The sequence below is a fragment of the Lonchura striata genome, chromosome Z, assembly GCF_050655825.1.
Source record: "Lonchura striata isolate lonStrDom1 chromosome Z, ASM5065582v1, whole genome shotgun sequence".
Classification (NCBI taxonomy): domain Eukaryota; kingdom Metazoa; phylum Chordata; class Aves; order Passeriformes; family Estrildidae; genus Lonchura; species Lonchura striata.
The window spans coordinates 63,277,230-63,294,841 of NC_140740.1; the positions used below are offsets into that span (position 1 = coordinate 63,277,230).

Consider the following 17,612-nt stretch of genomic DNA (forward strand, 5'->3'; position numbering starts at 1 on the left):
TGGTAATTTTCTTAGTTTTACATTTTCACATTTCTCTAGGTCCTGAGAGCAATCTGAATTAGACTATACATCCTCCAGAGGCTCCTTCCAACATGTGGTATTCTATGATCAGCAGACATAGCACTAACAATGGTTGTATTTAAAGGCTTCCTATAGCAATATTTCTGAGCTCGTTTTTGACTCTGAAACTTCCACTAATTTTCAGAATGTCATAACCACACACTGTTACGCAGGAATTGATGTTTGCCCCAAAGCCACTTCTGCACTCCCACTGGAATACACTGAAAATAAACACTAGGGAAAAACTGTAATCAAATTAACTTTATTAGCTCAAATATCTGTGATAATGAAATCCGTATTTTGAGTCCCTCATGTTTAGTACAAACTCATGGGTACCATTTTAGGTGTATCACGTTTTCAAAACTAAAAATCTAGTGACAAAGAATGCAAATACAAAACAGGAATACTAAGCAGTATACAATGCTCTAAAAAGTCAAAGTCTACAGAACTTTACAAAAAATTCACTAATTTTACTGAGACATCCAAGACATAATCTTGCAAGTCTCAAGAACAGTTCAAACATTCAACCAACTTCAAATGCTGGTAACACTTGGTATACTTTCCTGTATTTCAGAGACAGATCCTACAGTATCAGTTCCAGAGCTAACATTTACTACCTGAAGTCTACTTTTGTCTCCTCTCACTCCATTACTTGGACTTGCAGTTTCATTTGTTTCAAGGATGTGTTTCTTAGAGGAATAATTTTTGCTTTTTTCATCAGGAATACCATTGGATATTCTGCTATCATCACTTTTGATTTGTACGCTGGAATCAGCAAATGAATGCAGACTGGTAGCCAACTGCCTTGCTGAGTGATGTCCTTTTGCTTGTTCATTTTGTTTGACTCTCCACTCAGATAATACTGGAGTACTACTTCGAGTTTTATTCTCTTTATTTTGGTTAATTATTTGAGCTTCATTTTCTTTCCACAAACCTGGCTGATACTGCTGTCCAGAAGCCTGAAGTTCTCTTATTTCTCTAAGTGATGAAAAGGCATTATTCACAACCATCTGGGACTGAAATGTGCCAGGAAGTGGAAGTTGGATGTCCCCAGCCCTGTTCTGAAACAAAAGATTCCAATGAAAAAACAGGCAACTAGAGGGGAAAAAAAAGCAGTTTTGTAAGTGCCATATATACTGCCATATTGAGTCTGCAGAGCAAAATACAGTTTTTACCTCGTAAGATGTAGCAGAGCAAAAGCAATTAAACAATTTTTATCACCCTTCAAAACAGATTTCTGAAGATTGCTAGGGTGATAATGACACAGGGTAGGCACATTACGGTTTCACATATAACTTGAAATTTATACCAGAGATATGTCAGTTACACAAGAGCAGACAAAACTTAATCACATCTATCATCCCAAAACACCTGCAATTCCTTATGTTTCCTAGCAATTCACAGAAGTATAATCTCAACACTACACCGCAACACCCAGCTGCTACAAGAACCCAAACTAATCACCAGTATTGGGAGGTAAGAACAAGAGTCTTCAAACTGCAAAACTGGATATTCTCTCCACACTGTTAAAACAACCGCCAAATTTTTAACATTAGATTTAAGGAACCCATTTGTTCTTGAGGAATTTAAAACAGAGTGGAAGACTTTGGATATAAGAAACACACTGGAATGCAGAGTGATTCTTGGTATGACAGTTTTACTCAATTTAGACATAACTGTAGTCCTCCAGTATCTAAATTTTTAACAGCCTTAAAAAAGCCTGGGTCTTTTTCCTTTGTTATAGGGATTTTAACATATCCTTTGAAAAATCCTCAAGGTTTACTATTAATGCACACAGTAGAACCTAAAACCTTATGCAATATTTAAAAATACTAAAAATGTGTAGTTGCCTGAAGCTCGTGTCATGGCCACAGGGAAATCTATACTGGACATATACACTATAATTACTTAAATAATTTACAATTTTCAGGACATATACAATATAATTACTTACTAGATAATATACCATTTTCAGAAGGTACATTGTATGGCCTCTCCTGTAAGACCAGGGTTCTTAGAAACACTATACTTCATTATTAAATGTTTCTAAAAAACCTTATCATGGTATTTTCCAATTTGAATGGATGCATTTCACTACTGGAACTTCCTATTTCAGACTAGTAAACAACACAATTACCACTAAAGTTTAACAGGTTACAAAATACTTCAGTTTGTGCTCCAAGTGTTAAACACATTAAAAGCTTACATTAATCAGTGAATTATTATGCTATGTATAAATGCAGCTATAGCAAAGGGTTCCAGTAATAATTTCATGAATCAGAGGGGAATTAACAGCTGAAAAGTGCATTAAACAGTATAAAGCAGAATTGCCTCCAGCATTCCTTATAAAGACTTACTTTGCTATTCTCAGTATGCTCCTGTCTTTCTTCTTCAAAAGACTTCTCCTTTATCACAGGCTTACTAAGAGTAGCATTCATTTGTGGATGCCCCAAAATACCAAAATCTGATTGATCTATCCCAGCTAATACAGCAAGTTGTCCAAGCCTGTAAAATAAATGTTTAGTAGAAAATCACACTAACCATTATTACTTTGAAAGACCAAACATTCAAAAACAGAAGTAGAATCTGTTAAAGCTTTGAACATAGTTTTCCATTACTTTACGTGAAACTCAGAGTATCTTAACAAGACAAAAACAAGTAGCTGAAAGTATTTTCTTGTCTTTGCACAAATTAGCCCTCAAATTCAAAACAAGTGTTACAAGGCTGAGAATGAAGCTCTTCTAGTTAGCAGTGAACTCAGAGCAGCATACTGGCAATGAGATTCCCTGTCAGGCAGAACAAAGATTAACACTGCCATTCAAACAGAAATTGGTGCACAAATAGCATAATCTCTTTACATGTCAATGACAAGCTTCATAAATACCATTATGTTGGGTCATGTGCCAGCTTGTAAGATGGCCAAACCAATCACATGCGGGTTTTAAGCCTCAGTAAAAAGTGGAAAGGGCAGACATTAACTGATAGCATGGCATATGATATATATAAGCTTACTGAGAAGAGTATTCTTCATGACTGGGATTCTTTAACGTTCAGTGAAGCTCCTTATTGCTATGAATAGACATAGGGTCCATAGTAAAGAAACTTTTTTCATGTGGTAAAAATGCATTTTTCCTTTCCTGAGAAGTTTGAAACTCCTGTGGTAATGGCAATACTACAAACTGATTGTCACAAAAATTAAAATAAAGCCTTAGGGTGAAATTTACAGTAAGTTAGAATCATTGAATCATGGAATCATAAAGGCTGAAAAAGATCTCTTAATATCATCAAGTCCTGCCATTAATCTAACACTGCTAGGTTCATCCTTAAACCATGTCCCTAAGTGTCCAGATGTTTTCTGGACACTTGCAGGGTGGAACGTTCCTGGACAGCCTGTTCCAATGTCTGACCATACTTTCAGAGAGGAAATTTTTTCTAATGTCCCTTCTAAACTTCACATGTCACAACTTGAGGCCATCGTCACTTAGGTGCTGAGTTATATCACCACCATTTGGATAGGGAGGACAAATAAAATCTTCTGTGATATTCTCTGAATACACAGAGTAAACTACAACACATATTCATATCATTCCCTTCTTGTGGATGAGACTGCTGTGCTTGGTCATACAAGCTTTACAAATTGGGTTCAAGCTGAAATTGTTTGAAAAATGGGAAGGATAAACCATCCTGACAAATTGCAGGTACAGTGGTAATACAAACTTTAATTAATATTCTCTGAAATAACTGTAGTAGTAGCAGTACTACTAGTAACAATAAATAGTGACTTAAAATACAAAGGCTGGAGATATAAATCCCATGTATCCCAGTACATACTGCAATGTAGATTTCCATACTTCAATTAGTGAATGGAGAGCACAAGGTAACAGGACATTGTCTGAAGGCAGTTCAACTGCATTTTAAGCCTTTCATATTAAGGGAATGCTAAGAGCCAAAGGTGATCACTAAAGACTTGTAAACAGGCTTTAATAGAAGCTTTCTACTCTTTTGGCGTAGGCTTCTTGAAAGCCTTTCCCAAAGTCAGATACATGCTCAGCTGTAGAGTGCTTAGGTCATGCTTTTGCCACTAGGAAAATACTAAATAATAGGTACATGGCTAATTTATTTTCCTTTGCTCTCTGAGAGTACAGACCTAGAAATCTGGCAGGGTAGCAGGCAGCATACTTCATTGAAAGAGTAGTTTTGGAAAGATCTCAGGAAAAACAGCAAGACTTAAAGTGACAACCTACCCAGCACCTTTAAGGAGGTCTAAAAAAGCATGAAACTTTTGAAATGAGTTCTCAATGCTGCCTAGAACACCTTCATCTTCCAAAATCATGCTGGTTACTGATTGTGCATGAAGAACCTCGGATAGGGAGATATTTAGACTCCTTAGTCTTGCATTTTCAATTTCCAGCTATGCAGGGGGGGAAAAAAAAGAAAGAAATTTCTTTCATTTTCAGTTTAAAAGACCCAAAATATCAAACCTCACCTGTTTAAGCAGCATCATAACTGATGTAACAAGATGCAGAGTTGGCTGTACCACACTCTTTCAAGGCACTGTTACATGAGCTCTGTGCAGGTCTGCTTATCCACAGCTGCAGTTCTATGCTAGCACAGATATTCCTGCAGGCACTCAAAACCACTGGCTTAGCACTGCCTTCAGTATGTACAGGATGTTACAGATCAAGTACAAGCAGAAAAAATTAGTTCACATATTGTTTTACTTTGCTTGTATTATATGACATGTTAACACCAAAGAATTTATTTTACTAGTAAAAAATTATTAATGAAGGCCAATGTCCTTATATTTACCACTCTATACTGGGGGGATGCATATGACTGTTATCTCTCCCCTGCACTTGTATCTCTCTCCTGTCTTGTATTTTTTATGAGGATGAAAAAATTATAGATTGTATAGTGGACTGTAGGTGATAAATAAGCAACAAAATAAACACTTTTAGAGATTAATGCTTATTCCATCTCCTGGTACAAGGTGCCAAGTCCAACCAGCCTAGCCTTTACAGAGGAAGATTTCTTGTAGGGGGTGTTTAGCCTAAAAAGCATTTAAGGATCTAAACAACAGACAGGCAGCAGAGCTCACTGTGCACATCACATTAAACATGAAGATAGTCACACAAGAGGTCAACAATCTGTCTTTGAGGAGTGCAGAGTTCTTGGTGGATATCTGTTCCCTGTACTGTGGGCTATCACTTGTTGCTCATATTTCAAAGGATACCACCACTTTCACTCCCCTCTAAATCACATGTAAGGACCAAGTCCAGTTGCTTACACTACCTTACACTCAACTATATAACAAGAAATTCTGCTTATTCATGCAGAAGAATATTTTTAGGTTAGCAACAGTAGAGGAAAACAGATCTTGCAATTCAGCTGTGGTAAGTTGTTTAGTTTTGTCAAAGTTGAACTGCACTTCACAACAACTGACATGCAGAAAACCATCCAATATGGTTAATGCCTGCAAAAATAAAACTTAAAAACCAAAGGTACAGAATAAACCAAATTGAATAACAGTTGTGACACACAGCTTTCAGCAACAATCATGGTAAGCGAGTTGGGAGACAAAGAACTATCCATGTGTACATACTGCAAATAGATTTAATCACTTTCTTGAGAAAAGCAAGTATCAGGATGCCCCAGATCATAAGTGTTTCAGAAAATGAATAAAACACATTGAAAGAGTAGCTTGAGTTGGAGTTCAAGGCTCTGGAACAGAATCAGTAGAACAAACATTACTAAACACAGATTTCATCACTGCCCTTAAGACCAGTAAACGATCCACGTGACTTTGAACTGAAACTCTGGAAGCTACCACATTAGTCATCATGGATAATTACCCCTAAGCAAGTGCATTCTCTGAGCAGTGTCTCCTTTAAAAGTAAAGATCATTAATAGTTAAGTATCTTTACCTCTAGTAATCGTTCCTCAGCTTTTACTCTAGCTTTCTGTTCTTCCTTTAGTTTTTCCATGCATTCTTCCAGCTCCAACTACCAAAACACAGATAAACTATCATGAAGTTTATCTCAAAATGCCACACTAACATGCAATAAAAAGAAAACAACTTAGCAGCTAGCAAATGGCATTCCAAACATACCTTCTTCAAAAATACAAGACAGAGGTCTACCAGTACATGGTAGGATAAGACAGAGAAGTAGAATTAAGTGTAATTCACTTAACAGATTTGTAAGACTTGAACAGATCACATGAAATTACAGTCCAAGTCTCTTTGGTCTATGACATAACCATCAAGAATGCATACTCTTCTCTACTTCACCTTTTCAAGCATCATTTTTAACTAAATATATCTACATCATCAAAAGCTCAAATTGGGCTCTAATAAGAAATCCTTAGCAGTTATATCTAGATTTTCCAACTATACTCTTTATCCAGGATTTTATTCCTTCCTTTATTCCTTCTTATAGTTGTAAGAATACAAAATTGTGAAGAACTGTACTCTCAGTAGTGAGAATACAAATTCTGAAGTGTAAGAATTGTACTCTTTCTAATTGGTTTCACTTAGGTCTTCAGTAAAAAGTTTTTCACAATTCCTAGTGTTGCATTAGCAACAATAAAAACAAATCCAAAACACCCTAATAAATATATTCTAGTCTTATTCATAATATGCCTAAATTTGTATTTTAATTAAAATCTGCTTCAGTAAGAGTAGCCAAGATTTGCAATACCACATTTTCTCGCATCCCCACAGAGCATTATTGTCTTTAATTACAGTATCTGAACTAGAAAAACACATAAGACTTTTTTGTTCTTGCACACCTAAACAATCTTCTGGTTCAAAAGATGAAAAATGTTCAAATTATCAAGCTATCCTATTTTTCAGAGGTTAGACTATACAAATCAACAGTATACAAAACTTCTCCCTTTCACTTTGTATACAAGCAAATATATGTAAAAGGACACTGCATTTTGTACACACTGTGTCAACTAGTTCTCAAGAGAATCAAAGATTCAAGTAGTACTGAAATAGTTTATTCACTAGTAAAAGCTTATTCAAGTGATGCTACTGCACTACACATAAGCAATCAACTGAGAAGACTAGTGTGCAACAGAATGCATAGTAAAAATAAGCCTTCTACAAATGCAAAGGTGTTATAAGTTGCAAGGTACTTTTGCAACTGGTTCCAAGATGCAGGTTCTAGAAAACTCTATGTAGACTTCCTAGTGACAAGCACTCAAAGTGATGATTATGGGTCTGTCACTATTCCAGTGAAGCCCACTCCTAAAATCCTTAGACTAGCATCGACCAAGCAAATGGTGCAAGTAGAAAGTTAGTCATACCTTTATCATACTCATATTTGAGCATCAAAACAGATTTAGCACTATCTCTAACCTGTAGGCATAGGGTGGAGGGCAACTACCTAAGGAGAACCATCCACAAATACCATAATCTTACTGTCATCTACCTTTGAACATGTGGAAATAATGGGAGCTATAGAACTTCTACATAAACAGCACAGAAAGTAGAAAACATAATGTTCTGCACTGACAACTTGACATGTAACCTGGAATCCCCCAACCTAGCTTTGAAGATCAGTATTAGCTATCACAGACTGAAGAATTCTTACCCTCCCAAATAGCGCAGATGCATATATATGATTATTTGTATTTTGAAGTTTCTAGGACATAGGCTAGGAACTCTATTTCTAATATTTTATGTTATGGACATATTTTAGATAATTTTAAAGATGAAAGCACTGGCCTTTTTCTTCAAATTGCTGGTTTGTAATGTTAAAAATGAATGGCTTAGACAGTAATCAAATTATTATGATTTTTTGAACAGAAATGTAGGTGTTTTATCACACTCTAGATGTACATAGTATTTCATGGTTATGGGCCAAGTTCATAACAAAACTGAACACTGCACTTGCACCTCCTTGTAAGCAATATCAAAGCCAGCATTTAAAGAAACTAATTGTCACCATTATATTACAAGTATATATACATTTTTATCTTTGATTTGCTTTTAAGAAATTCACTAGTTGACACAATGCCCAAGTCTCTGTGCCAAAAATAAAAAATAAAATTGATATCAGAGTTAAATGTACATCCAAGCTACAAGACTAAGGCTTCAAATACTACAGCCCAAAAAAGCAGCACTGATAGACTTTAAGATGAAACTGAATACCAAAATATAGGGAGCCCTCAGAATTACCACAAGCAGTATGTCTGTTCAACACTAGACAGAGGTATAAAACTGAAGTTTAAAAAATATATATTTTAAAGAATGTAGTAACTGATCAGCCATGTTCTTCTATTTAACTGCATCATACTTTAAAGAAATAAACAGTTACAGTGCAATCTCTACTTCTTTGCAATTCACAAAGTAGTGAGATGTAGAAAGAGCTGCCCTGCTAACTCAATTAAGGGTGAAGTTCATCATATAAATCCCTAGTTAAAATTTAAAAGTATGGGAGTTACCTCAACTACATACTTCATCAAAACCAACTGTGACATTTCATTCCCTCTAGTGGAAGGAGAGAGTATTTATCAGTTCTCATTTTCCATTTAAGCAGATACTAGGCTTTCACTGGCCAAGGCTTTTTTTTTTAGTGAAAACACAACTAAGTACTATTTGTTTCATTAAGCAGTATGCTTAAAGTCCCTTTTTCTGCAGAAGGATGTAGAGCCTTGCATACTTAAGTGAAAGTCTAGTCGTTCAGTCACATCAAGCGATGTTTAGAGTTTTTTTTTTTGACAAAGCAGCAGTTTAAGGAACTTCTACCTCTTACTGTTTACTCCCACTCTGCATTCCCATCATTGCTCTAACACAACTGGTTGTCCCATTTACTGAAAGGCCTGCTACCACCAATTACACTGGACTATTTTTCCATTAGATCAGTTCCTCAAAGCACCTCCCATCCCATGCTGCTGCACAGTAACAGCTGTTTAATGACAGTCTTACGACCAGATAAATGTGAAGAGGAGCACAAGACAAAAAGATTGAAGTAAGAAAGGAAAAGGCACTAAGTGACAGAGGGAAAAGGGACAATTCAGTGGGGCCAATCTGGTGGTCTGATTGTGCCATAATGTGAAACACGCTTTGTGTGAAGGTAACAAAACAATGGGTGAGGCACAAAATCAGGTGCAGAAACTGGTGCTATCTGATAAGCAACCATGGCCTAAGAAAGTATTTTGGTTTTCAAATTCAGAAAGTCATTAAAATCTGGACCTTTACAAGTACACAAAAACCAAAATTTTGGGGTAGGTTGCCAAAATTTGTGGGTTTCTCTCTAAGGAAGTTCAAATTGATCACAAATTGTCTCTTCCTTATAGCTGCCCTACATGTAGTACTACAGCTAACATCAACGTGTTACCTGTAGTATGGTCAGTATGACATCCTATTGGTCAGTATGACCCTTCCACAAAGCACAAAACACTGCCTGCCTCTGCTGTGTGATGTGAATGTAATATTCTTCCCTCTCCAAACAGTAAGAATAAATACATCAAAAGCTTTCTACATGCATAGTAGTTCCTACACAGATGTTTTCAGAGCAATTTGCATATCATACAGAATTCCATTATTTCAGACACACTGCTCTTGATAAAAGTGTTTAAGCCACCACACAGCACAACATCAATACATTGCACACTAACAGTAGAAACTGCCATTAAACTGATTTCCAGCAAGATGTGAAAACCTTGAAATCTTCCTGAACAAAAGCTCTAGGGAGAAGATCTAAAGAAAAGTATACATCAGCTGAAAAGGCTGGTTGCTATTAAAATACTGCAAATATGCAATCCTTTTGCTTTCCACAACTCTATCCTACCCGAAACATTCCCACTACTGATAAATATACAGCAAGTTAAAATTTAATTTCACTCCTCTTACAAAAAGACAGGTATACAGCCCAGTATTTAAACATACAACCAGCATATTCACCCAGTGTGGTGCTCTGAAAATAACCAGGAAACACTAACTGTAGATCTTATTTACAGAAGTAATCATTGGTTTCTCTGAAAAAAATTTAAATCTTAACACTTCAGAAACAGTTAACTCATTTATTCTGCCTGCAGGTGTTACTTTATAATAGTGCTAGATTACCTCAGGAGCATTACAGAGCCGCTGATATATATCTTTTTTCCACCCCTTTCTTTTGTAAGAACATTCCCAATCAAGACAAGTAAAGAAATAGTCCATTTCACTACTGCTAAGTTTAAGTATTGAAGTAGAAGGAATAATAAAAAGCAAATAAAAAAAATTACTAGGCTCAATTATAAAATGGAACTCAACCACTTTTAGTTATTTTTGTAATTATTTTTAAACAACAGTAATTTCTATATTTTAGCTCTTAGAAACAACCCTAAGTTATTTTTGTAAAGGAAACACTTGAAAGAAAATACTACAGGCAATAACACTGACCAAAAGATCTGTGCACTATGATGCAAGATTGAACACAGAAATTACACATGCTGCAGCTGTATTAAGTTATTCTGAAATCCTGCTCCAAAACTGATTATTTGCTTAATTACAGTTTTCTGAATAAAATATGGTTGAATTTATGTAATTTGCCTTTATGGAGTCTAAGACATGGAACCTGTTGTTACCTGTAACTGTTGATATTGTGCTACATCAGTCTTATCTAATGATTTTGACAAATCAGTCTGCTGGACAACATCCTCTATATCTTCTGTGTCTTCAGTTTCAGATGTAGAAGCACGTTCTAGTATCACTTTCACAGGAACACCTGTCTAGTTATACCGGAAAAGAAAAACAGGCCCACTCATAGCATTAAAATGTTCAGCAAAAATCAAAGATTATTTAAATTAGACTTTTGATATTATTTAAAGTTGTTTCCCAGAGTCCTTTATAATGTATACACATTGCCCAGCCATACAACTTTGAAATAAATTTGCATTAAAAAAACAATCCTATGTGTGCCTGTGTTGAGTATTTGTGGTGAGGATTTAGTAACAGAGTCAGCCCCTGAAAGGCACAGCCAGGGCTGCCCCACACAAAACATACCAGTCCCAGCTGACCCACCACAAGGCAAAAAAATGCCAGACAGGAACAAAAAGTGGGAACAAAAAGAGTGAGAAAAAGCAGAGGGAACATCAGGCTGGGAGCAGGAAGAGGCATTCCATGGTGGAGCCAATACCCTCATTCCAGCCAGGGAAGACCCATGTCAGAACAGAGGGATGGGTCAAAGGAGCTGCTGCCTACAGGCATCCTGTGCCAGCCCACATTTCCCCAACAGACTGCAGTCCATAGGAAGCCTACACCAGAGCAGAGGATAACTGGTGGCTTCTGCAGCCATTGCATCCTTCTGAAATGGAAATGAGATACAAAGGAGAAGGAAGAAAGACGGGGTTTTTCTTCTCCTGCTGGCAAAGCAGCTCACAGAGAGGTGCAAAAACAAGTACATAATCTAAGACAGGAGAGATGGCGCAGAAAGCATTCTGAGAAAAATGCTTTGGTTATTCTTATTGCCTAAGGAGGGATTGTGCCTATACTCCAACTCAGTTAGCTGGTAAGACTAAGAACCCAAAAGCTACACAGATAGAAATGGAAATAAACTAAGTATCAAAGAAGCTTTAACCAAAGGCCGATATAAACTACTTTTTTTCACTCCTGTCAGTAAGAATCTTTAAAATTATGCTCCTGTCTTAACTTTCAGACAATGAGATTCTGTTAAGAACATTTTCCCCTTTTTTCAAGCATCTACCCACTAAAAACAAAATCAGTGTGTGAGGAGAAATAGTACCTGAATCTTCAATGGCAACTCTCCAGCACAATCCGCTGCCCTGCCTCTGAAGTTTGGGGAAAAAAACCAAAACGATACTTTTGAGGAAAGTAGGTTTATAATGTTCCAAACACAAGATTCTAGGACAGGTGAAGCAATAAGAATAAATAAACAGCATCAGACACTGCATTACATCCCTGTAAGCCTCATTACATTCCCATTTTGATAAGTACTCCCTAGTTAATTATGATTTAGAGCAACACTACTGGATGCTAACATTAATATCTTCAGTACATATCTTACTTAGTTAATTATTTTGAACTAAAGTCAACAGGAGAATTTGGTCTTCAGAGTTTATGTGCAGCTTAATAACCACACTTGCAATAGAGTATTATGGAATTTTTTGTTTAAATAGTTATATAGCTTCCATTTTGAGAGGCCAAGATCTAGGGAATGGATTTTAAAAACAAAAACAAACAAGAACTGTTTCAAAAGACGACTTTATTGTGTAAGTTTTATTTTAATTTACAGGTCTTAGATGATCTTTATGCTGAGATGGAGTGGGGTGAAGCAACAAAAAGAGGCAGGAAAACACCTAAGCACTATGAACTGGATCTCAAACCAACCATACTACAAGTTTAGAACACTACCTTGCCTCTTCAGCTATGATACATTTCATAAATCATTATTAACAAAAGAACAAGCAGACAAGGCAGGTTTGGTTGTGGTGGGGTTTTTTGCTACATATGAATACTCCTATGGCTATCATGTATTTTTGTGCATTTAAAATCCTTACAAGAGAAAAATTAATGTAAAATCCTCAAAATTTATATAACAGAAAGAACTATGATGACATTCTGTGTATAATTTTCAAATCGAATTTTAAAACGCTAACATTGCTCTCTACTGTATTTATCATGCAAATTTTATTGTTTAGTATTTTCTCTTGTATTATAAAAACCTCACCTGTATCTCTTTGCACGTTCTGCAGTCCGCCAAGGAAGGAAGCCCCTTGTACCTGGTGGTAGTGGTTTTGGTGAGTAACTCTCTCTCACAGTGGAATTTTTTTTCCCAGGACTTACAGATTTTTTAGATGATAATCCTGGATTGAAGAGTAAGACCAGAAGAAAAGAGAATTCAATACCTTATTATTCACATACCAATTCATAATTATTAACATACTCATTGTTCATAAAATGTTCTATGTAATAATAAAGACTGTAAGAAATCTGCCACTCAGTCTAATTTTGCTAAAGTGTCCAAAAACTTGAGATTATAAAATGGTATAGTTAACTGCTGTTAGGTTGATACAACACAAGCTGGTTTTCAAAAAAGAAGGCAAAGCTTTGTAGCAGAAGAGGTTTAGATGGTTTTAGACCAACCACATAGATAATAAAGGCATATGTTTGAAATTGCCCTCTAGTGGCTTTAGAATGAAGAACATTATTTTATTTATGGGCAAAATAATTAAAAATAAAGCTTGTACAGAACACCAGCAATCTCTTCCCTTCACAAGACTAATAAGAAAAAGTAGGGTTCACTGGTCTGATCTTTTGTTATTGTTTAAATCAGACAGCATCAAAGTAAACTCAGAAAGAAACCCAATAGGGATCATCATTCTACCTCACAATCTCTCTAAGCTAGAAACTAGTAAGTCTTGGAAACTAATACAACTAATACAACTAATGTTGTATTTCCTACAGTTAATCTAGTGAGAACTCGGGTTATCATTTCTCTAAGATGAGTAAAATAACTGATTTTGTAATGGTATAGAAATGCATCCCTTAGTGAATGGGAGTCAAAATATCTATTCATTCTGAACATAATAAACAGGATGGTTTTCACCTTGACTCCCTTCTTCACTTAAAAAAAACAACCTGAAAGCACATAAAACGAACAACCCCAAAACAGAAAAGACAAAAAACCACAAAACTCTCCACAACCACATTTGCCAGGCATTTTTAGTTTCCACCACCACCCTGATCACTTACCTCTCTGCTTCCAGATAACTAAAGTGAAGACAAGAGACAGTGAAATGTATTACAGTGAAATTTTTAGTAGCTTACTGAAAAATATTTACTATCGCAGCTATCAGTACTTAATTATAAATATCCAAGATACCTATGTTATTTTAAACATACTATTTATAACAGGTTTACATGAAGTTAAAGAAAAAATCTTAAAACATTTTGTACATCAGTTAAAAATGCTTGTTTGTTTGTTCTGGCAGAGGACAGCCTGCTACAGAAAGGTTACAACAGTAGACAAGTAGACAACTTGCTACTGCCAAGCTCTGAAGAAGTGAAAGCTTGTGGAGACACAGAATAAATATGCCTGATGCTTCCACAAATTTTAAGGTCAGCATATCCCACCATTTTTCCAGCCATGTATCTAGCAGCACTAGAAACAAGAGCAAGTTTCCTACAGATACCAATGATGATAGAAGGTGCATTATATAATTAAGAAGAAACAGAATGGGTTTTTTTTGAGACAAACATTCTGTAAAACACTAACATTTAGACACATAATATATTTTTAATTTAAACTCTTAAGCATTAAGATAAAATTTCCTAGACAAAATGTACTATAGGCAGAAAACAAAGAATTACCAATACGAATAGTAGCTTTTCCTTTCCGACCACTTCCTAGGACAATAGTTCTTTTCTTTGGCTTAGTTTTCAAAGCATCTTTGGAAGACGGAGAAGTCAGCCACTTAAACTGGAATTTGGTTTATATTTTAAAGAAAAAAAAATCTGTTCAGCAACTGAAAGTTGGAGAGGAGCTTATTTAAATTTAAAGGTAGTTTGTCAGATATAGAGAACACTGTACTTACAGGAAACTCTACAAACTGTAAAATCAAGAAAAAACTGAAGTGTAACAAGGCCCAAATTTAAGCAGATGATAGTCTACCAGAAAATGTTCTCAAAACACCACTATAATATCCCATCCAATATTATCCTTTCTCCTGTTATCATTCTACAGCAAAAATGCCCCAGCATCAACCCTATAAACAGGCAACCCTGGCTTCTGCACTTCATTCTCAGACAACTGGATTGATAGGAATGACTGGCTCAGACCAAAGTAATAAAAGCTTCCCTAATGTGATTTTGTATTACTGATAAAATCAGTATTTTAAAAAACATGAAGTTTATTTTTATTTACCTGTAACGAAAATTCATCCTTACAAAGTAAAAGCCCCAAAATAAAATCAAGACACAGTGATAATCAAAGGCCACAGCTGTACATCAAACTTCATTTCCTTACAGCAACAGCTCTATTCCTAAAGCCTCCCCTTGCCCTCATAAAAAGTTTAAATACTCCTGGTAGATATTCTAAAATTACTCTGCACTTACTTTTCAGTGTGCATCACTAATACAGGGCCTAGTGCTGGAGCAGTCATTGAAGAAAATACAGATGACATCAGCACAAGCCTTGTCTCACATAGCCCTTTTAAATCCCACATCAGAGTACTAGGAACAGTATGCCAGAACTATTCCCATTTAAAGCATCAGAATTATTAAAGTGCCATTACTGTGCTCTAAGTTTAATTCAAACATAGTCAAGGAAATTTTTTTTTCTCTTTGGATACAATTAATGCTTGTATAAATTTTGCTGTGTCTCCTGATGGATCTGGTCCCTGTGCAAGCAAATTGATCATTTTAAACTAAAACACACCCAGAAAGAGTTAAATTAAATTACAAGCTTCTAAGGGCAAAAGTAATTTTAATTTTGTTTTGCTAGACACCTAAAAGGGCAGCTTTACTAGGTTAAACCAAAAGTTCATCTTGCACATAGCCTGTCTCATCTCTGCTGTTGTTGTACAATATTTAAGCATCTAAGTATAAAGACAGCAAAATATAAAATCAGTGTTTTGAAAGTATCCTGTTTTGTAGATACCTTCAATGGATTATCCCTTGAGCTAGTCTCCGAGAAACTACACAAACTTTCATCACCTATTACACTTGGTCATATCTATGATGACAGTTCACTATACTGCTACACAGTGCTGCTAGAATATATAGCTTTTGTTTTAGCAAAAGCATCAATTAGCAGTAGACAATTATTCCTGCAAACCCAAAAAAAAAAGAGTCCAGAAGAGAATCAACCACATGCTACTGAAAAACAAACACCCACATTTTACACAAAGCAGGATGGAAGAAAAGACAGCTGTGACTAGCAGAAACAAAGCTATGTAGCAAACCAGTGGTAAGTTCTTCTTCATCCATGTTGTTAATGAAGAACGAAGAATTACTAGCACTGCCAATAAAACTTAAAATACCACACTAACTGGCTGAATATAGTACTAATGTCTTGAGTCAAGTAATCTTTCAGCATATGAAAGATTTCCCAGAGTTGCTTCTTTCTGTGGCCTGGATATCCAATTATCTTTAGCATTTCCAGGCAGATGTTATTTTCATGTGATCCCTGTGATATTTTTTAAGTTTAAATTGCATCTGCCAAGCAGAGAAAGTACCTCTTCACAACCAACTTCAACTTCTCAAAAAGGTATTCTAAAGTTTGAAGTGGGGAACTGTATTAATCCTCCAGAAATTCTACACACAAATTTTTACTTTATTAGACAGTCGCTACACATCCATAGCTCTGTCTTTATTTAGTCTTTTCAAAAAAAGAAGACATTAAATACCAATACAAGAACTGGGATTGCTGGGACTCCTTTGAGAACTGAATCAGATTTCTGTATATTTCAACAGCATACCTAATCATAAATGGTTTTAGATATTCAGTTTATGCACATTACTGTGAACTCTGTGTGAACAGTTAGACAAAGATGAATGGGGGTAATGCACTGTAACTGAATTCTGTTTTCATAGATGGTCTGCATTGTAAGGACAGTCCTGAGCAACTTTAAAAAATTTGGTTACAGGAGACAAGAAAGCGCTAAATTTCAAATTGTACTTTCCTTTACTTTTTAATTAGAAGTTAACTCTTACCATGTTGACAAGGATATACGTAGTAGAAAGCCCTCTGGCAGTCCTATATTTAGTTAATATTCTATGGTAATGCCCAAATACACACAGATTTTCTTTTTTCTTTCCACTAAATGTATATCCAGGTTTTATGACATGTGACACCTTTAATTCCATAAGAAATCATACAGAAAGCCCAATACATGTTTATCATAGTGGTTTTAGGTTTCCCCCTAGATAGTGGGATTTTTTTATTTATACTGAGTCAAACATCTGTTTAGAACTAAATAATTGTTTTAGATTCATTTTGAAAAAAGTCATCCTTAAAAAATTAAATGCAATGGAAGCTACAAAGAAAATCCCAAACTCATTCAAAATGTGTAAAACATACCTCTGAGTCAGCACTGCTTCCATTCTTGAGAACTCTTTCAATAATCTGTTTCATTAGAACATGACCTAGAATGAATTAGAACACCTTTTTAAGAATTTTCTGTAAGAGACAACACTTTTTGTGAACAAAGAGATCACTGAATAGTAAGTACATATTACCTATCCTGGTTGTTTTCCCATTTTAAAAATGTTTAGCAAATTATTGTGGCATGTTCTTTTTTTCTAAAAGCAGTTTACATTTCCCCATATAGTTACTGAAGAAGAAAAAAAACCCCAAAAACACAAAAAGAATAAATGCAGACACAGACACATACCAATTAATGGATTTTTTCTTACGTCAAGTACCACTAATGTTGTATTAGTTTGAAGAGCATCTAACAATGACCTCGCTCCTTCATTGGATATTCCACATTGCTGCAAATCAAGCGCTAAAATGTTTAAGGAGGCAAAAAAAAAAAAAAGAATCAGTGGAGGTACTACATTTAGTTAGTAATTTAATTTAATAGTTAATATCTAAAAT

The 17,612-nt window shown here is 35.5% G+C and overlaps 1 protein-coding gene across 18 annotated transcripts in view; it reads right to left on the reverse strand.

The window, feature by feature from the left end:
• Positions 1-306: 306 nt before the first annotated feature.
• The window catches only part of CEP78 (centrosomal protein 78), a 47,833-nt gene continuing 30,527 nt past the window's right edge, over positions 307-17,612 (reverse strand). For 10 of the 18 annotated variants that reach the window (XM_085566312.1, XM_085566308.1, XM_085566309.1 and 7 more), the window contains 11 exons: positions 17,407-17,520; positions 17,094-17,158; positions 14,384-14,492; positions 13,766-13,783; positions 12,741-12,876; positions 11,796-11,841; positions 10,639-10,782; positions 5,985-6,062; positions 4,305-4,471; positions 2,418-2,565; positions 307-1,121 (listed from right to left, as the gene is read on the reverse strand). In XM_085566312.1, coding sequence (XP_085422438.1) covers positions 594-1,121; positions 2,418-2,565; positions 4,305-4,471; positions 5,985-6,062; positions 10,639-10,782; positions 11,796-11,841; positions 12,741-12,876; positions 13,766-13,783; positions 14,384-14,492; positions 17,094-17,158; positions 17,407-17,520 — 1,553 coding nt within the window. In that variant the 3' untranslated portion in view covers positions 307-593. The remainder of the gene's footprint in view (positions 1,122-2,417; positions 2,566-4,304; positions 4,472-5,984; positions 6,063-10,638; positions 10,783-11,795; positions 11,842-12,740; positions 12,877-13,765; positions 13,784-14,383; positions 14,493-17,093; positions 17,159-17,406; positions 17,521-17,612) is intronic. The other 8 variants (XM_085566307.1, XM_085566314.1, XM_085566305.1 and 5 more) reach the window with 2 other exon arrangements.